This window comes from Equus asinus, chromosome 2 (genome assembly GCF_041296235.1).
Source record: "Equus asinus isolate D_3611 breed Donkey chromosome 2, EquAss-T2T_v2, whole genome shotgun sequence".
Lineage (NCBI taxonomy): Eukaryota > Metazoa > Chordata > Mammalia > Perissodactyla > Equidae > Equus > Equus asinus.
The window spans coordinates 48710928-48732453 of record NC_091791.1 but is presented as its reverse complement, the minus strand read 5'-3'; the positions used below and the strand labels follow the sequence as shown (position 1 = coordinate 48732453).

Below are 21526 nucleotides of genomic sequence, written 5' to 3'. Positions count from 1 at the left end.
GTTTGATGAGCAGTATGTAGGTCCACACTTGGGATCAGAACCCACGAACCCTGGGCCGCAGAAGCAGAGTGCACACACTTAACCACTATGCCACTGGGTGGGCCCAAAACCATTTTTTTATTTTTTTAAAGATTTTATTTTTTCCTTTTTCTCCCCAAAGCCCCCCTGGTACATAGTTGTACATTCTTCGTCGTGGGTCCTTCCAGTTGTGGCATACGGGACGCTGCCTCAGCTTGGTTTGATGAGCAGTGCCATGTCCGCGCCCAGGATTCGAACCAATGAAACACTGGGCCGCCTGCAGTGGAGCGCGCGAACTTAACCACTCGGCCACGGGGCCAGCCCCGGCCCAAAACCATTTTTTGATATTAAAAGCTTTGCATGAAGCCTCAATGCATTGTAGTAGTAATCATATATGAAGAATTTCAAATATACAAACTAAATATTAAAATCAACAAAACTGTTGTTTTAATACCTTAATAAAATAATTAATAAGAACTTTAGATAGGACCTTGGCTTAGTGGTTCCCAGACTTTTAGATTGCATGGAGCAGTTAAAAAAAAAGTGGGGACCAATATAGGGCTGCCAACTTTTTATTTTGCCAAGTAAGGATATTTAAAGCAACTGAAGCTACTATCAACATTTCATAAAAGGATCATTCAATACCACAAAAGCTGGATTAATCTTTTAACAAAAATTAAATTCAAGCTGATAACCTTCCATCGGCCTTTTATCTTTTCCCTGTGTGGATGCTGAAAATTTAGTCTTGGCCTAGAATTTGGGAACAATTGGCCTAACATGCCATTTAGTCCAACCACTTCAATTAAAAGGCTGAGAGGTGAGTGGCTTTGCCTGAAGTCAGTTGGTGTTAAAATCTGGGGAAAGCATAGCTTCCGACAACACCCTCACAGATGATACGCAAGCACTAAACATGTTGCTAATTAGGCATCTTAATCAATGTTTACCTGAAAACGAAACCTGTAATGTAAAGTCAAATAAACCTACCTACTTTGTAGTAGAAAGACTTGGTATACATGACTGTCCCTGTTTGAGTTTGTAAGGGAAAATAACCTCAAGTGATAAGTTATCATAATTATATAACCTATGTCAAAAATGATATAACCTAACCTGTCAGCTTTTAATTCTCCAAAATGTTTCATTCTCAGTGACAAGGTCTACAGAAGATGCTTAATAAACGTCTGTTGCACGAACAGATGAACGTCACTCTAAATCTCTGCAAAACAAGTTTCTTCATCACATTTAGAAGCCTCTCAACCTAGCACATCTTGCAGAAATCACTGGGACAGAAGTGACATAGAGAAAAGAAGATGGTGGTGGTGTCGGGGAGCCCCACTTGCCTGATTTCTCAATCAAATGCAAAAGGAATTAGAAGCTTTAGGGTGCTTAAATAAGAACAGTAATTGCACACAGTGATTTTTGCGTAAAAACACCTCACATCAACTTGGCTACACCCACTTTACTTTTTAGGTTAACAAAGTAACACAGAAAGAGTTTAATATCCCAAAGGAATTCTAATTCAAAAGCATGTAATGAAACTAACGTGATCTAGGGAATACATTTACTTCATTATTTTGGACTATCAAAATGCAACAGCAGATGCGCATTTCACAATTAGGTGATCATTTCCAATTTCACCATAAACATACACACCCCTTTGGAAAGTAATTTTGAGAATTGGCACTAGTTTCTTCTTACCCCATTAGCTACAAAAATGCGTGACTAGGGGGCTGGCCCCGTGGCCGAGTGGTTAAGTTCGCACGCTCCGCTGCAGGCGGCCCAGTGTTTCATTGGTTCGAATCCTGGGCGCGGACATGGCACTGCTCATCAAACCACGCTGAGGCAGCGTCCCACATGCCACAACTGAAAAAAGGACCCACAACAAAGAATATACAACTATGTCCCGGGGGGCTTTGGGGAGAAAAAGGAAAAAAATAAAATCTTTAAAAAAAAAATGCATGACTAATTTCAAATTCAAAATTCAGAATACAGTGTTTGTTAAATGGAAGTCTCTTTGTCACTAGCTTTGGGAGGGCATGGATTTTTCTTTTAAACAATTAACCTTTAAAACCATGATGCTCTCTTTTGCTGACCCATTCATATCTATTTAAAAGAGGCGGGGAGAGGCATGGAAAAAAATCACCCTAAGAATCTGGTAGGTAGAAGCAGCGTTTGTAGGATTTGAGATTTTTGAGCCAAAAATGTGCCTTAAAGACAAGTTAACTAAGTCACACGGGCTACTTAAAACCATATACACAATTTTGGTATCAGCTTTGTCTACTGTAACAGACAAAACCATACGTTGAAAAAATATCAGTGATCATAAATAATATAAGAATACTGATGTTCGGTTTCACTGATTCCTGTGACTTTCAAGATAATTTCGGATTTTAGCAAGTAGAAACTTGTGATTGACTACTACTGAGAATTCAAGCACACTAAACGATGAGAACGTTTACCTGCTAGGGTTTTCAATTCCAAATTGTTTGCCTATGTTACATACATATTTTGTCATGACTTTTCCTTTCAACCCATAAAATCAAAAAACTTAACTTTACACTTTAAAAAATATATTTACTTCTGTCAATTCTTGTATTTTTCCTAATTATTTTGTTCTCACCTTTTCTTTTTTCTGAATTAGTAATGAATGCAACGTTTCTCGTCTGAGTCTTTGAAAAACGTTATATAAACAAACATGTCTTCAAATTTTTGCTTTTAAGGTCACACAATTTAAAAGAGGATTAATTCTTATTTTTCTCTCTCAAATAGTTTCTTTGGTAGAATCAGTCATGTGCCTGATTATCGATGGTGGGAAATAAAAATCTTCGATTAGCCCTGAGCTAACATCTGCCACCAATCCTCCTCTTTTTGCTGAGAAAGACTGGTCCATGCCCATCTTCCTCTATTTTATGTGGGACACCGCCACAGCATGGCCTGACAAGCAGTGCCTAGGTCCGCATCAGGGATCTGAACTGGCGAACCCCAGGCCGTGGAAGCAGAATGTGGGAACTTAACTGCTGCACCACCGGGCCAGCCCCTTCCCATTCCTTTGATCTAGCCTTGTGATTACTATTTCGGTCATGGATGTGTGGCTGTGTTCAAGAGACTTGACATTATGTGCTGCAATTCCTTCGATGCCTCTAGCTTGAGTGGTTGCCACTCCATGGGCCAAAATTCTGGAACAATTCCTTCATAACTACTTTAAATCTAACATCCCGTTGATCTAAATTTCCATTATTGGTTCCTTTAATGGATCAATTAAATATCTATGAAGATAAATACAAAGAAGTCACTACCCCTTTATTATTGACCTGGCCCACTTATATAATTCAGCAGAGTAACATTCAAAGTTCATTTGGACTGAAAACTGTGAAAACATAGAAGCTATATTTTCTCAGTGCCTTGACCACTGTCAAGAAATCAAGGTCCTAACAAGTTTTTCCTAGATTATATTAAGAGATTAATGTAGCTTAATCACACTCAATTTACTTTCTAGGTTAACTAAGTAATATTAAAAGACGATAATTTTTCTTTGAAACCTACAAGTACAATCTGCATATACATGATTTTGAGAATAATTTAATACATTAAGATCAATGCACAACTATGTTCTAATGTCATTATTTGAAATGTAAAGAAACGGATCCTTACAAGACCAAAATAACCCACAGGCTATGAGGTTGGTTTTTACTTTTTCCTTTCTTTTTGTTTAAGCAAATGTGCACCACGATGGTTCAACAAGTAAGGCAGATGCCACGAATATGAACGCTGTAGTCTGCAACACACCACATCAAGAATTCAAGGGAGGTGAATTAGACAGAAGTGGTAGTCATTCTAATTAAACACTCAGGTAACATGACGACAAGCTGGTTTGCAGCATCAGAACTGTCCATTTAAGTGTCTTTTTTCTTAATGATCAGAGGTCCCACGTTGTCTCCAGTCTCTTCATTGTGTTTTGTGTGAGATCCATCACAGAATGGGAACTAGGAAGAGAAAGAGAGAATGTGAAACATGTAATCACAAAACCAGTATTACGTGATGCTTAATTCACATATATTAACGTGAGAACTCAAAAGATTTTTCAAGGCTACCTTATACAGGTTTTCTTAAAGAGCATTTGTAAAGTGTATATATTAAGTAGGAGGAAGAAATCAACTTGTGGATAATACACAGATCATTAATTGCATTTTCATTTGTGCATTTGATTATGGATGTTAAAAACCCTTTCCATGTTTATGCACTAGTTACATTTCCTTCCTAGTGAACTATGTCCATTGCCTATTTATTTGTAAGAGCCTAAGTTCATTAGTTTAAAATCAATTTGTACATTATCCCTTTGTTGATCATCTTTGTAGCAATTTTTCCTACAACCTTTTTTATTTTGCTTATTTGTTCATATCCTTAATTTCTCCAGTTTTATACAAACAAGCCAATATTTCCCTTCTTAGCATCCTCCATTGAGACTTCTTTCTCCTAGAGATGTGATAAATTTCCATTCCTTTTCATGATTTCTCATTTTAGATACAACTGACATTTTGGTGTCCAGTGGGTGGAAAAGGGAAAAAACAATTTCTAACACAGTGTTTCCCAAAGTGCTCCAAAGAAGCTAAGTCCTGAAAGATGTTCTAATTTGGTTTCATTCTGTGTTTAAAAAACATATATAGCTCTCTTGATTCACAACATATATTGCTATTTTAAAGAGGTCCTGCTATAAAAAACCCCAGAATTTTAACCCAAAATTTGGCAAGCTGACTGGACTATGGACACTTTTAACTTTGATATCCACTGTCATAGTGCTCTATACAGCACATTTTGCAAAATGCTGTTCTAAGATCCTGTTGCTTCATTATTATTAGAGGCAGTTGCTTCCCAAATTGTTATACTTTTATGCATAATTTTATGAAAATAAATTCTACATACAAAAATGCCTACATAGGGCCTGCACGATGGTACACAGGTTAAGTTCACACGTTCCGCTTTGATGGCCTGGGGGGTGTCGGTTTGAATCCCGGGTGCGGACCTACACACTGCATACCAAGCCATGCTGTGGCAGGCGTCCCACATATAAAATAGAGGAAGATGGGCATGGATGTGAGCTCAGGGCCAGTCTTCCTCAGCAAAAAGAGGAGGATTGGCAGCAGATGTGAGCTCAGGGCTAATCTTCCTCAAAAAAAAAAAAGCCTATTTATAGGTTCTATATTATCATTATTCATCAGGCAACTACACTGGAATAATGACTTGTTTAAAATATGCTTCAATATTTGGTAGGGCTAGTTTTCATTCATATTATTCTTTTATTAAACCTTTCCTATTTATTCTTTACCTAACTTTATCTATTTATTCTTCCAGATAAACTTCAGAATTTTTTGCCAAGTCCTGTTTTACTTCTCTTGTAGTTTTCATCCTCACGTGCCATGCATATTCTGGTAAGATCACTTCTGCCTTATATGTTTTATGGTTATTACAACTAGGTACATTTTCATGCCTGACTACTCTGGCTATTTTTGCAAGTATATCCTTCCTACTGCTAAATGATAAAGAATCCAACAATGTTTTAAGTGTCTCCTCAGGATTTTACACTCAGAAGGTCCAAGCATCAGTAAATTATTTTGTTTCTTTCCTTCTAAATTTATACGTTTTATTTCTATTTCATGTCAAACGAAGATAGATAGCATCTTTGTTTTATTCTCGATATCCTGAATGTACTTAAACTCTAAAATCTAGAATTTCTCTGTTTAGTACAAGGTACATTGTTGCATTGAAGGAGCCTATGCGGAAGAGTAAAGTAACAGACATCTTGGCTTGAAGAGTAAAATCGCCGCATTACTGGGGCTGGCCCCGTGGCCGAGTGGTTAAGTTCGCGCGCTCCGCAGCAGGCGGCCCAGTGTTTCGTTAGTTCGAATCCTGGGCGCGGACATGGCACTGCTCATCAGACCACGCTGAGGCAGCATCCCACATGCCACAAATAAAAGAACCCACAACGAAGAATACACAACTATGTACCGGGGGCTTTGGGGAGAAAAAGGAAAAAATAAAAAATCTTAAAAAAAAAAAAAAATCACCGCATTACTACAGTGAAGGGAGTATAATTTTAGATACCTGAAACTAATCTTAAACTCTGATATTAGAAGTGTTTATTCTAAGATTACAATAACATTGGGTTGATGTTAAAGAAACTCAATTTTAATTTTACTATCTGTATATAATACTGAGAAGCAGTAAATTAGTTAAAGAAAAATTCAAGGTATCAGCATATCTGAAATTTCTAGGTACAAATTCTATCTTGGGGTAGATGGTAACATGTATAAATACATATATTATATATACATAAATGTAATATATATAAAACTTACATTATTTCTTTTTGTTAGGTCAATAAGATGTGTTACACAGTAGATTCATACTAAAGACAAGTCTTTGTAGCAAAAACATGAACCCAAACTTTCAGTTTTTTCTTGGCATGGATGAGGAGAGAGGCCATAAAAAAATCAAGCTGAAATGTATCCCACAGCAAAGAGCAGCATTTCAAAGGGACGCGTGTTTAATAAACAAACAGATGATTTTACAGTGAGAATAAAAGTTTACTTTGTAAAACACTCGATTTTTATAAATAGCACATACAAAACAGGGCACTGTACAGTTTTATGCATCCAGGTTCTAAAACATATTTTTGAAAAATGACATATTTGTAAATTTAAAAAGCTTACTCAAATAACTTACTGAAATAGTATGTTTAACTTTTATTTCTTTCTTAATTTCACGTTGAAAATATTAGAAAACTAATGTACTTTCTCTAATTATTTTGCTCCATATATAGAATCAAGAACAGGAGAGAAATCCATAGAGAAATATACGAAGCAAATCTAACAAAAGATTAAGAAAGTCATACATTTAAAATGCGAATATATTTTTTATAACAATCTTGTTCTGCCTAAAAACTGAAATTTGCCTGTTTCACCAAGTTCTTAAAAGTAAACAAGTAAAAGGTAACTATTTCTTTAAGAAGTAGTGAGTAGTAAACCCTGGCTATATGTTAATAAACTTTCAAGCTTTTAAAGTGTATAAAGCTTTTATGCATTTAAAATGTAAACCAGGTATTAAAAATCATTTTGTTCAGAGTAGAAGATATCTTTTAATAGTACTTTCTATATAACTTAACCCCAGGAATTACTGAATAATTTAATAAATTTCAAAATTTTAAGTGAAAGTGGGTTAATAAAACTCTCATTTTCATTACACTATTATTTAATACTATACTTCTTAGATTAGGTTTGAAAATATATATCCACCACACATTTTCTATGTCCTGCATAGAAAGGAGAAAAAATAAAACAAGATACCTCCTGAAAAACATAAATATTGTTATAATATACTATTTGAATTTTAAAGCCGAGTAATCACCATTCATTCATTTATACTCTATTGAGAATCATGAAACAATTTCAATAAACATGTTCTATTAACATGTACAACACATTCTTCAGAAATTGCTAACCCTATCATGAAATAACTCATTTTGACTTTGGTTGAGAAAAATGTTTAAGTCTTTTCATTAATTTAAAATGAGTAATCCCTGGGGCTGACCCAGTGGTGTAGTGGTTAAGTTTGCACACTCTGGCAGCCCAGGATTCACAGGTTTGGCTCCCAGGTGCTGACCTACACACCACTCATCAAGCCATGCTGTGACAGCATCCCATATACAAAATAGAGGAAGACCAGTACAGATGTTCATTCAGGGCCAATCTTTCTCACACACACACAAAAAAGGGTAATCCCTAATGAATATGAGAATACCTAATCTTCACATGAAGTTTGGGAGATGATTCTGGGGTTCAATAATTAGCACAGAGTTGATTAAAATTTGTTCTGGGATGCCAGTGTTTATTTATTAAGAAATTGTGGAGAAAGTTGTGATTTAAATCAGCTGAATTTCCTGTATGTCTAGAAAATATTCCATTATGTTTGTTAACCCAATTAGACAACTGCAAATTCCAAATATTTTTTAAACTAGGGAAGAAAGGGTGGGGAGAAGAGGTTGGAATAAATGTTTAGGAGGAAAAAACTACTAGAGATCCTTCATCTTTACTCGGAAAGCTAGCAAGGTTATCTTCATTAAAAGACACAAGATTTGAGTTTTTCTTAATGATCCCACATCTCAAGTTATGAACTTTCTGTTATTAGGGTGATTCAAGATGGAAATAAAGGCTTTTCCTTAACTTGTATCGTCTACCTGCAACAACTAAAAAAAAAATGTATCTTCCTTCTCCAAACTTCGTATTTTTAATGAAATTTGGATTCTACTTCCCAAGGAAGTTGCCTGGGGTCATTTTGGGTCATTATCATAAATTGCTCTGAGAAACATGCTTGCTTTGGTTGAGAAAGAAAACAAAGGCAATGGGATCCTTGAGACTACCTGATAGAGCTATACGATATTTTATATCATTCTTACATACTTTAGTAAAACTTAAGACAGATACAATAGGAAAATGTATAAAGAGAAATTAAGATTTTACACGACTGTTCTTATGTGGTTGGGCAAGCAATGTACCCGACATCAAGAATATCGTTTCTATAAAGAAATGGACTCACTGCAATCCACTTCCAAGCCATTAATGGGATGGAGATTTTCTGTCACACACACACACACACACAAAACAAAAAGAAGACCACCATCACCACAAAACAAACAAAAACTCCAATCCTGAAGTTGTAAATGAAGGAAATGATCCCATATAGTATGTTTCAATTGTGTTTCACTTCAATTTCAGTTGAGCTCCTGATGTTAACTCACAAGCATTCCTCTATTACGTGATTTTCTTAGTCTAGTTCTTCTGCTGTCCTTCCTCAAACTCTCTCCTGTCTCACAGATGGCCACCATACAACTCAGCAAATGACGTAACCAATGGCGGGGGTGGGGTGGGGTGGGGGGGGGAAGATGAGGACCCAGCAAGACTATGTTGCAAACTCTTCCCCCTCAGACCAACGTTCTCTCATCTTATTTCGAAAGTAAGACTATTTTTACGGCTGAGTTTCACATCTGTGCTCTTACTCTCATTTCCTTCCACCCTCTTTCAAGACACCTCTGTCTCAAATAGTATCTTTCCCTGTAGTCGCCTTAGTCATTTCCTCTCTTTTGGCTCCTTTCCTTCTCAGTTCAAATATGGACAGCCCTTTTGTGAAATACTATGAAATAGGCCAGTTTCTGAAACAGCAGAGGGCATACCAAACCTCGGGGGAAGAGAGGAAGAATGAGGTATGTTAAAAAGCATAATTTCTGGACATTACTAAGAGACCTGATTCACCAGGTCCGGGAAAACTGCTCAAAATGTCAGACACACAACACAGGTTACTACTGGTTATACCTTAAGAATGAATTAGGATTGAATTAAATATATAACTTTTTTTGAGAGAGGCAAAAAGCCATTTAAATTTTATTTTAAAGACAACTGGTTTGTACGAGGAAAAAACTACTGAATATAAACTCAATTTAGCCATCTAATCACAGGTATTAATTACAAGTCTTCTGGGAATTGGCATGTAAGTGTGTGACTTGGCACCTGTAAGATAAGCTTAGAAACCTCAGGAATGTGGGGAGTTTCCAAAGATGTCTAAAGATCAACAACATCCACTAACTTGAACTCAACTGATTCACGTGGGAATAAAAAAGTGTCCAAGATTCAGTGAAAATTCAGAACTGACAAATCCTAGATGTGAAGAGGATCACTAATGGCATTACAGATAAGCCCAAAAAAAGACACTGAAAATAAAACGACTGGTCTGGCATCCCATTACATTAAGTCTACCTATGGGAAATGACAACCCCTAGTTTTACCATCTGGAAACTCTAAATTGTGTGATTAAAGGATAGTCCTGGAACACTTTGTTCAACTATAAAGTCTAATAAACATTTCAACCACTAGCTTGTGTCCACTTGTCATTCTTCCTGAAATACTTGAGATCAGGCTGTGAAAGTCCGTATTTGCTTTATCGACCCTTTACCCTCTGGGAAAACCCAATCAAAGCAAACACTTTATTTGACCTCAAAGCTAAGCTTTAGAGTTCACTCAAGCAGTTATTTTTCTTTTCATTCATTGTCACATTTACCAAAATTTTGACCTATACTCAGACTTCTAGCATTTCTTTATTAGTAATTCACACTCTAACCCACTTGGACACAGCTTCTATTCTAATCATTCTGTCGAAAAGACACCAAAAGGTCAAATGCCTACTTGTTCAATCCAACAACAGTCTTACTCTAATAGTTTGCTCACCTGGGTGTCTTTGCGCAAGCCAATGGTCACAACCAAATCTTTGAAACTTTTTCCCTTTTCCACCGTGAAGCCATGATATTCTTAGTTTTCTTCTAACTCTGGCCAAATTCATCTCCTTTTTGGGCTCTTATTCTTCTTTCCAAAATGCAGGAATTTCTCTAAGATTTCATACTTAGCCCTTGATTTTTATCTGTATCCAGGATCTGCTGCATTCCTACACTTGACTCATCACTTTTGCTGATCTCTATCTCCAACCCTAATGTCTCAGCTTTAGTCCCACATTTCAGATCATCTGCTGGACACTCTCATTCAAATGTCACCTCAGATTCACTCTCTGAAATTATCACTGTCCTAGAAAAATAGGTTTTCACCTTGAATTCCTTATTTCTGTTAATGGCATCCCCTCTTCTAATCCTACATGCTTATTTCAGCGAGCTTTAATCTTCCTCACAAAGCAGTCACTGCATTTGACTGATCCTTCCTGCAAAATGTGTCATGCATCTGTTCATTTTTTTTCCATTCCCAAAGTCAGTACCCTGGTAAAAATATCATAACTTTATGTCTGAAGTCCCTGAAAAGGAACTCCCCCACGTCTGGAGGCACTCTTCCACGTCACACTGACACTTAGCACTCCTCAATATGCACTTGAGCATGGGGGAGGAGGGGTGCAAGGACCAGAGTAGATTCTTCATTAATCCCATTTGTGCTCATGTGAGTACTTCCTAGCAGATTTTGAGAACGACTCCCCAACACCTGCTAGTTTCTTCAAACACTACCACCTTTCCAGGGGCATTTTAACTTTCAGGTATTTCACTATGCCTTCCCAGAAAATTCTAGCCCATGGTGTAAACTCTTCCTTTTACTTGGAGCACTTGTACTGCATCTATTATACACGTCTATGATCCCTGCTGTTTTACTATTTAACTTTTCTCATGCATGTATATATAGTAGGCACTAAATGCAGTACTTATCATTGACTAAGGAACTATAACAAGTGACTTAGAAATTCCCTAATTTCTACAGGTATTATTACTTTCTGTATTATGATGAGCAGCAAGGGAATGAAACCTATTATAACTTTAAAGAAAAAACCAGTTCTAGGCTACAGAATATTATTGAGGATTATTTTCTAGCAACTCCACTAGTACTTATGAACAATCCCACATTCCAAATGAACAGTGCTCTTCTTAAGGTACAACTTGTTGCAATGCGACTATTAATTTTTGGTTCATATTCCATATGTTCATCAAGTAGTTTTCAGACACAATGACATAATCTAAGCACTAGATCACTGGATGATACAACATCACCTGTACTGAGAGAAGAGGGTTAGTGGAATATGCTTTCCAGTACCTAGTATGTGACTTCTTCCTTATTTGTGATCTGTGATTTGTGATAATGGTTTTACACTACAGGGAAGAGGTCCCTGACATAATGTGCTTTCAGAAAGAGATACATCATTTTTATTGTCTATTTTCTTAGGCCTTACAGTGTCACCTTTAGTGAAATCCATTTTATTTAATGCTAATAATGGTAGTACATCCAGTATTTTCACCATATTTCTCACAATACACCAGAAATTTTGAAGTCATTCAACGTATGAAGCTTTTCAAGATGACCTTAGGAGAGCATTTACCATCTTTAGATCTCTAGCTGTCATCACTGTCTAAAAGCTGCCCAAACACTGCAGGCATCACAGATGACACTTCCAAGTGGAACTTGATGAAATGTAATTCTCACAAAAGAAAATAAGATTTTAAAAAATCCTCTGTTAGATATTTAACTATAGGAGCTACAGCTTAAAGAAAGCTGAGGATACAGGGTGAATGTATTAATCGGATAAGAAACTTTCAAGGGCAATTTTCCAAAAGTTTCTCTTGAAATTTCTAAAACTTGTCTTAGAATCCAGGAGCTTGAAAGCTCAAAAAAAAAAGTGACCTCTTCTGTTTCTCTTTGTGTTTAGGCCGCAACCTCCCTTTCAAGGCTAAGATCCACTTGGGGAGGAAATACTAAGAGTAAATAAAGGGATTTTTCTCTCTTCTTTTGCCAAGAATACAGTTACATTCACCCGAAGTCAATGAGAGTACAATGTAATTTTACTGCACAGTGGTTATATATTTTAGTAAATATATTCCTGAAGAGTACATGGAAACACAGAAGAATAGGATCCATTAAAAAAAGAAAGAAAAGAAAAAGGGATATCTTAATATCTCATGACACAAGTTTGATAGAATAGTTTTAAAGGCAATGTTACATTAAAGATGGCACTAAATAAAGGACTTGTTTTCCTCACCTTTTTGGACCTCCAACAACGGCAGTACACAGCTTTATCTCCCAAATCCTCCATGTCAAAAGCGTGTACTACCTTGGGGTTGTCTTTCTGGATGTGAGGGTTGACCATTGATTTGTTGCGATGATCTTTACCATAAAATCTTTTGTAAGCTAGATAACCAATCACAGCTGTGCCCGCAGCAAAGGTAACTGCTGCGATCCATTCAACTAGAGCAGGGAAAGAAAACAGGAATAATGATCAAAACCAAAACACACGCTAATAATCTAACAGGAATGTTCAGGAAATCCAGTTTTTGAGTATTAAGCATCCCAACAGTCAAAGGTTTTTAATGTTAACAAAATGATCAGAACACACTGGTGTAATAGTCCTTTGTTCAGACTTTCCCCAGCCCTTACTAAGGCAACTGTGTATTTTCTGTTGAGTGATGATGGCTAAATGAAGATAGAAGAGGGAAACTTATTTTATTGATGGAGAAGGAAAAACAAGGCTTAATAATCTTTTTAAAGTGTTCATAAGTAGATTTAAAATAATATGAGCCTGCAGATACCTATTACTTAGACAAAACAACTGATACATAAAAAAATTCAGATTACAAGCAAGACCATAAAAATTCAGATTGCAAATGACCTCCTCCCTCCCTCCCCACACCCGCCAAAAAAAAACAGGTGATTATGTTAACAGAATGACTTATCAGAGTTCATTTAAACAGTAGATCTTTTAGGGATTTATTTATTTATTTATTTATTTGGTGAGGAAGATTAGCCCTGAACTAACATCCTCGCAAATTCCTCCTCTTTTTGCCGAGGAAGACTGGCCCTGAGCTAACATCTGTGCCCATCTTCCTCCATTTTATAAGTGGGACCCCTCCACAGCATGACTTGATAAGCGGTACATAGGTCCACACCTGGGATCTGAACCGGTGAACCCTGGGCTGCCAAAGCAGAGTACGGAAACTTAACCACTACACTACCAGGCCGGTCCCACTTCAGTGCTTTTAGAACACATTACCACAAACAAAGTTGGTATCTGAAGAAAAAACAAAAAAGGACAAACCAAACAAAACCACCCTTCCTACTAAACATTCAGACGAATATATCCAGCAGGATTGTGGGCTTCAAAGTTATTCTTTTTTTCTTAAATTTCAAAGTGCTTTCTCATTAAAATAAAAATCAGAATGTACTCATTTCATATTTCGTAAAAAACATGGTTAATATAATTATAGTTATATTCTCATTTAATAAATTCTAAATTTCCATTGTCAACTAGTGGATGATCATTTGAATTCTCTGCTAACTTCATTTTAAATTTAATGACATTTTTCTACTCAATTATTTGCTTGACTAACAGGCCATCTATTCTTTTCAATGTAGCTTTCAAGGAGCCCTTAGAAAACCAAGCACTTAACAACTACCCCAGTTCCAGGGAATGTTGGAGAGAAGCAAGTTCTGCATAGTCTGGTTAGCCTCAGCCTCAGAGGAGAGTTGTCTATTCCCAGCATGGAGTGGACTGCAGAAGAAGGTGAACAGGGGTCAGGATAAACACGCTGGACTGCTTCCCAGCACTTCCTGAGTCAGATCTTCATAGCGTTTGAAATAAGTTCCCAGACTATCAAATAAAGCCCTAGAGAGATAAGTACAAAAACACATTCCAAGGCCAAATAAAAACATATAATGAATAATTAACCATATGGCTTATTTACACTATTGAGTCAAATTTCTTACTGCACTAATACGAGTAAATACCATACCTAATAGCGCCTGACATAAAATTGGAGCTCATTCTTACAAAACTCTAATGGGAAGGAACAACCATTCTCACACTTAGTTCTTTTTATCTTGGTCTTCTCTTCTGGCTTATTTAATAATTTAGTTTTTATCAAATGCTTCTAATTAGCATGCTCCTTGGATTCCATTTTCAACTATCGTATTTTTCTCTACAAAGTAATTTAGTTTGTTTTCCTTCCCACAATATTTCCATTCCTCCTTGCTATAATACCCTTAAATAAACATGAATGTTATGTCCTTCCAGGTGCTGCACGACTGGGAAAACAAGTTAATAAGTCATTTGACAGTTTCAAACCTTTGGCCTCATTGGAAGGATATTTCTTAACCACATGCTTTATGTAGATTTGTCTTGAACCTTAGTGCTGCTTCATGGTATTACCCTGCGGCGATTCCAAGCAGGGCTGAAACTTTGCTCTGATTTCTAGCTTGATTTATGATCTTCCCTTTGGGCTAAAATATTGCTTTGCATAGTATATGTTCAGTTATGTTTGCCGAACGTTATCTTTAGTATAAACTTAAAAGGGAGAACATCCCAAAAGACTAAAATAACACAATTCCCTAAATGCTACTGATCTCAGTTACACCTAATTTTTAGGTGAATTATGAAACAATCTCTGATTTGTTTTAATGGTGCCTATATATTACAAAAAGGCCTGAGCTCCAAAGAATAACTACAATTGGCTAGCATTAATTTGTCTCACAATATTCTCTTTTTAGAGAACCCCCTAGGAATTTCTACCTGAAATTCATGATAGGCCAAAAGAATCTTTCTTAGCCATTAAAACATTCTTCTATTCTCTTTTCTCATATTACTAACTGAATCCAAATGGTGACCTTTTTTTTCAAACCTTTACCTCCCCTGGATTTTTTGATGGTGGAAGAAATGACAGAATAACTGACATAGAAAAGAGGCAACAGCAAATGAAAGAAATGGGAACTGACTCTAACTATTACCCAAGAGTAGCTGCCCCATGGGGGAATCAAAACACACACTCTGTGACCCTACCTCTTGACAACGGTCACTTATAACCCTATATAAATGTCACAGTACCATATGTGTGCTAGGAAAATGGCTTTGTATTTGTTCTAATGAGTCTTTTGGAATCACAGAGCTAGATTAGGTCCTAAGAATTTCCATTTCTTTTTTCCCCGATCCAAAATTCTAATTTTCTAATCTCATTTGAGACAAATGTAAAAGTTCCCAGAATAAGAAAAATGTTGCTGTTTTATCATTTCACTTCTGCAGCCTGAAACAGTTTTCTGGCAAAAAGCTATGGATGCCGTTGGCACTCTAGGGAAAAGAAGGAAAGGAAAGTATATGAAGATAGACGAGAATGATTGATTCAAAAGCCAAGAATCAGAGTACAGAAAGAATTGAAAACCCAAGACAGTTAACAAACAAAAACAATAAAACCCAAGTAACATTTAGTTCTTGTCTATATGCCTATCAAGAATAGACACAACCTCAGAGACAACAAGGGATTTACCAAGACCCAATTGTTAGCTGGCACCTTTCAGACACAAATCTTTTAGAACTGGCGTCCAGAAAAATCCTGAGCATTATTTCTGTCTCTTCTGGTTCATCCTCACTTTTCTATAGACATCTTCCAAAGTATAGTATTCCTACTTTCTATCTACACAAATACCATGAATAAGCCAATATGAGGACCAAAATACAGAAAATACATTTCTAAATAATCCCTCCCTTTCTTTTCTTACTCTTCCCATGGCCCACTACTGTATAATCTTTGGTTCTCTCTCTCAGAATTATTCAGAGGTCGAGAAAACATGAACTTGTTCCCAAATCTCTTGTTTATGACCCATTCCTCAGCTTTTCTCTACTGTGGGGATTATTTCGATTTAACTTAGACAGAGATCTCACCCTACTTCTTTTCCTTTTGCCCCTTGTCTGCTCCAAACTGTCTTCTCCTGCCCAGTATCAACTGCCACAGAATCAGAACGTTCCTTTCATCTCAGGAGAGGGGGAAGGGAGCTGTGTTTAAATCTTTCACTCCCTTAGGTCTCCCCCAGATTGGTAGGCTGTGCCTGGTAATGTTTTCCTCTCAAGGCCTGCCGTGCAAATGGTGTTCAGGGTTAGTCGATAAAAAGAAATAATAGATTACTCCATCTGTCGTCCATCCTACCATCACGTTGCTCTTACACCAAATGACTTATCTTTGGCCTCATCTTAACCTATTGTATCCAGGTGTGGAATTTAAATACTTCCTAAGATTAAAAATAAAACTTTAGGGGCTGGCCCTGTGGCCGAGTGGTTTAAGTTCATGCACTCTGCTTTGGTGGCCCGGGGTTTGCTGGTTCAGATCGTGGGCATGGACCTATGCACTGCTCATCAAGCCATGCTGTGGTGGCATCCCACATAGATGAACTAGAATGACCCACAGCTAGGATATACAACAACGTACTGGGGCTTGGGGAGAAAAAACACCAAAACTTTATTATGGAACATTTCAGACATACATAGGGAACACTATAATGAACTCCCATTTACCCTCACCCAGCTCCAACAAATATCAATTCACTGCCAATCTTATTTCATCTATAGCCACCAATCCCCCAATGATTTATTTATTGTTTATAACCTATATGAGCTACCTCTTTTATTCTCAGTACAATCTGCACATTCCTTCTCAGGAATGTGAGAAACCCTTAAAGAGAAAATTTTAAACCTATATAATAAATGGATATATTCACATTAAAAAAATAAAGTTACTTTAAATGACTCAATTTATTGAACCCAAACAATATTTTCATATGTCAAGATTAAGTGAACTGGAAAATTATGAATTAGTTTCAATCAAATAGACAAAGATATAAAAGTCAGAGAATAAGCACTTATGAAATTCAGTTTTGGTTATGTGCACTGTAACATTCAGGGTTTAGGATGAATAATAAAGTGCAAGGTCGACAGACAAACATCTATTTTGTAACTTGAGGCTAAAGCAAATACGAAAAAAAGTGATTTGAGGGGACAGCAGGTTAAGGAAGGCCTTTTAAAATATTTGGTTTAGGGGCCGGCCCGGTGGCGCAGTGGTTAAGTTTGCACGTTCCGCTCCAGCAGCCTGGGCTTCACCGGTTTGGATCCCGGGTGCAGACCTAGCACTGCCTGCCAAGCCATGCTGTGGCAGCCATCCCACATATAAAGTACAGGCAGACGGGCACGGATGTTAGCTCAGGGCCAGTCTTCCTCAGCAAAAAGAGGAGGATTGGTGGCAGATGTTAGCTCAGGGCTAATCTTCCTCAAAAAAAATTTTGGTTTAGTTGGTTTTTTTTTTTTTTAGGGATGAAGGTGAATTATGAGTGACTTTGGGCTAAGAGAAGAAAACCCCTGTGAGTAAGAGGCCTGAAGATTTAAGAGTAATAGGTATTAATAGTGAGGCAAGAGTTTAAAGCAGGAAGAGAAAACAGCATCTGGAGGACATGGAAAGAAAAAGGTCTCAGTTAATCTCTTCCTTACAAACAGAGGAGAAGAGGTTAAGGATGAGAGCAGATTCAATGAGTTTTGCAGGTTATCAAGGAGTGAGACGTCTAGCAAACTTCCTGAAGGTCATCTATTGGGTATGAGAGGGAGTCACTAGAGACTGGGGTCTCCATAGTAGTGAAAGCCACTTAATGTTAGAACTGTGGGGCCCGCCCCATGGCCAAGTGGTCAAGTTTGCCCACTCTGCTTCGGCCACACAGGGTTTCGCCAGTTTGGATCCTGGGCACGGACATGGCACCGCTCATCAAGCCATGCTGAGACAGTGTCCCACATAGCACAACCAGAGGCACTCACAACTAGAATATACAACTATGTACTGGGAGGGCTTTGGGGAGAAGAAGAAGAAAAAAACGAGGATTGGCAACAGATGTTAGCTCAGGTGCCAACCTTTAAAAAAAAAAAGAAACTGTAATAAACTAATATTTGGTATCAAATAAAAAATAAGATTGGTATGTCAATTATACTTCAATAAGGAAAAAAAATAAGGTCGGTGTCATAGACCAAACAGGTATCAAGAGCCATCTCAGGGACTGGGGTCTTTGGATTTTAATTCCAATTACTCACCTTCATTGCCTCTCCCAGATTCATGTCCTGGCCTGATTCTCATTAATTTTATTTATAACCCACCCATTATTTTTCCTCTAAATAGAAACAAGAATTCTGCATGCATACAAATATCCTTTTATTTTTTATTTAACATATACTTACATAGTGCTTACCATTGTCAAATACCATTCTAAGCCCTTTATAATTATTAACTTATTTAGTTGAGAAGAGACATGGTCATCTTCCCCAAAATCAAAAGATCTAAACTGATTTTCACTCTATAGGAATTAATAGGTTTGGTTTAAAAGTTGGGAGTAGAACAATTTGAGAGCTAAACATTACAAGGTGGATTCCCAAGACATTCCCTGTCCCTACCTTGCCACACCACTATATTTGAGGGCAAAGGTGCTGGCAGAAGAGATTTACAAAGGTGTTGGGCCTCTTTCCAAAGTCCTCACAACAACTTTTATGCTTTTAGCTGAAAAAAAATTAGTTACCTCTCATAACAAAGTTGAGTACTTCAAGTTTAATAGATCGCTTCAGAAAGCAATTACCTACCCCTTAGAAAATGCCAAACTAATAAGAAAGTCACCTTTGGATTCCGCTATGGTTAAGATTAAAAAAACAACAAACTTGTCTTGACTGCAAGAAAGATGAGCCCGCAAATAGAGTTAAAAAGTCCTAGAGGGGTTGGCCTGGTGGCATATGGTTAAGTTGTGTGCTCTGCTTTGGTTTCTCGGGTTTGGATCCCAGCGGGGGACCTACACACTGCTCCTCAAGCCATGCTGTGGCAGCATCCCACATACAAAATAGAGGAAGACTGGCACAGATGTTAGCTCAGAGCCAATTTTCCTCACTCTTCCACCCCTCAAAAAAGCACTAGGATTCACCTATATCTATCTCATTTCAATACTAGACTACCCAAAGAGAGTTTAGTGCCCATTTACACACAATGACTCCACATTTTAAAAACACGTTTTGGAATCTTTGGGCCCATATCACACAAACACAAACTATCTTCTGAAATTACCGGTGGCTCAAGTCACATGAATATCTTATTTTACACAACAGTCTTATTCCTGAGAGAGTAAAGGTCTGAGTTTTTTTTAAAAAAAACAACACAAACAAAAATCACTCCACATTTTAAGTGCACCAAAGTGCTTCTACTTAAAGGAGCCCAAAGATGAGTATCCTTTGAAATAATTTTTGCCAATAATCACCTCCTATATAACTCATTAGTAACTTAAAAATGTCACGGGTTATCACTCTCACTCTGCCAGGTAACTTTGGACAACAAAAGTGGAATTCTCCAATTTAACAGACTCGATTACAAAATTAAGGCTAAAGTTAGCAAGGGCTTTTTACTGAACCTGACGCTCTAGCTGCCCAATATTTACTAAGTGAACTGACGGGACTATTTTATATTAACTTCTAAACAATCTCTTTATCTTTACTTAACTACTGTTACAGGTAAGCAAGCACACCTTGAGGTGTGGCGTTTTACACCTGGGCAGGGAGATCACATGTATCACCTAGCTGATGCAGTTATATATTAACAATTATACCACCACCAAGAATTGTTATAATGTGAAGCCTTACATTAACCGACTTCTAGAAAGTCTCTTAATTTTAACTGGACCTTCTGTGAAGGTACGTTTCTAAACGCCAGGTACTAGCATAAGAAGCAAGGCTCAGAAAACTGAAGGCTCCGTGAGCTCGATTTTCAATCCTCTCTCCTGGACTACTGCCACCGAGCGCCAGATGCCAGAGACATTAAAAAACTGGGAAAACTGAAGACTTCAGACTGGATTTCTTCCCTTAAAAAAAAATGTGCAAAACTAAGATGTGATTAGTCATGCATCGCTTCGGGGTTGCAGGAAATCAACCTCCTCACTCCACGGTGATTTAAACATGAGAAGGGGGAACAGGTCTTTTTTTTTTTTCTTCCCACCTTTCCTTTTTCCAGGCTCTGTGACTTAAGAACACAGAGGCATCTCAGGGGGAGAACGAGAAAAGCTAGCAGCGAGACCATCAGGTTTTAGGGTTTAGCTAGTTACGGGAAACGTGGTTCAGACCTGGGTGGGTGCTTGCATGCCCCCCACGCCACTTATGCCCGAGGATATCACCAATCCATACCCTGACCTCGCCCCCTTTCCCCGTCTGGCCCAGGGAGCCCGTAGGCCGGCCCAGCGCTTGCCCTTCTGCATCTCAAGGTTACGGGACCGGCGGGCGCGCAGCAGGGCAGCGGTAGCAGCCCAGAGAAGCTGAAGAAGCTGCAACCGGGGCGCAGGCCGTCCCCCGCTCCCAGGCCCTACTTCACCTTTTACGCTGGAAGTCAGACTCATGGCGCCGTCGCTTGCCAGGCGTGTGCACAGGACACAGACCACAAACGGGCTCGCACGGACAGCAGGAGTCAAGGTGCGACAGGCGGCCTAAGGGCACCTACTCTAGGCTGCTACGGCGCAGGCGCCGAGAGCACGTGTGTATTATCCACCCAAGCAGATGTTGAGCATGCGCGGATCTGCCTCCCGGGATTTAGGGAAGTCTTGAGTCCGGATTTTGACAGCAGCAGGAGCGGGGGAGGAGGAAGAGACCTAGAGAGGTAGCAACTGAGTTTGCGCAATCCTGAGGCGCCCTGGGGCAGGGCCTTGGGAATACGTAGTCCAGGCCAGATTTTACATCTCTTCCAGGTGTGCGGGTTTCTCCGGGCAGAGGACAGGTGCTGGTGTAACACTTGGCGTAAACAGATATCTAAGATTTTACCCACAATTTTCTTGCTCGGTCCAGTACCTGCAGGCCAGGTCCAGTTTTCATATAAAGTGCCAGTGGCAGACACATAGGAATCAATTCTGGAGTCTCATTCCAGAAGCTCCCCGCCCTCCCGGTGTGCATCCCTTTCTTCTGCCTTTGACCCAGTTATCTCTTGAGGACCTTGGAACATGCGCTAAGGCTCGAGTGGGAGAGAGAAAAAAGCGGCTCACTTCTTTTAAAAATGTGTTAACTTAAAAAAAGAATGAAGATTATTCTCTATCTTCTACAGTCTGAAATTAGTACCAGTTCCAAAATTTTTTATAAAAGCTGTTTAGAGACATCAGTGGGGGGGGAGGGGATTTGAGGG

At 38.2% G+C, this 21526-nt stretch overlaps 1 protein-coding gene across 1 annotated transcript; it reads right to left on the bottom strand.

Moving 5' to 3' along the window:
* Positions 1 to 3578: 3578 nt before the first annotated feature.
* On the bottom strand, positions 3579 to 21458 carry CISD1 (CDGSH iron sulfur domain 1). The gene is made up of 3 exons (XM_014852970.3): positions 20729 to 21458; positions 12580 to 12785; positions 3579 to 3998 (listed from the first exon to the last, which is right to left on the bottom strand). Exons 1-3 carry the CDS (start codon positions 20751 to 20753, stop codon positions 3909 to 3911), a joined length of 321 nt encoding a protein of 106 aa, XP_014708456.1. The 5' UTR covers positions 20754 to 21458; the 3' UTR covers positions 3579 to 3908.
* Positions 21459 to 21526: the final 68 nt, after the last annotated feature.

What these genes read in the sequence shown, in the direction of transcription:
- CISD1 (XM_014852970.3), bottom strand. Translation starts at nt 20,753, where the DNA reads ATGAGTCTGACTTCCAGCGTAAAAG. An exon ending in TCTGACTTCCAGCGTAAAAG is followed by an intron (nt 12,786 to 20,728) that starts GTGAAGTAGGGC and finishes TCCCTGCTCTAG; the next exon opens with TTGAATGGATCGCAGCAGTT. An exon ending in GTTGTTGGAGGTCCAAAAAG is followed by an intron (nt 3,999 to 12,579) that starts GTGAGGAAAACA and finishes TTCTCTTCCTAG; the next exon opens with TTCCCATTCTGTGATGGATC.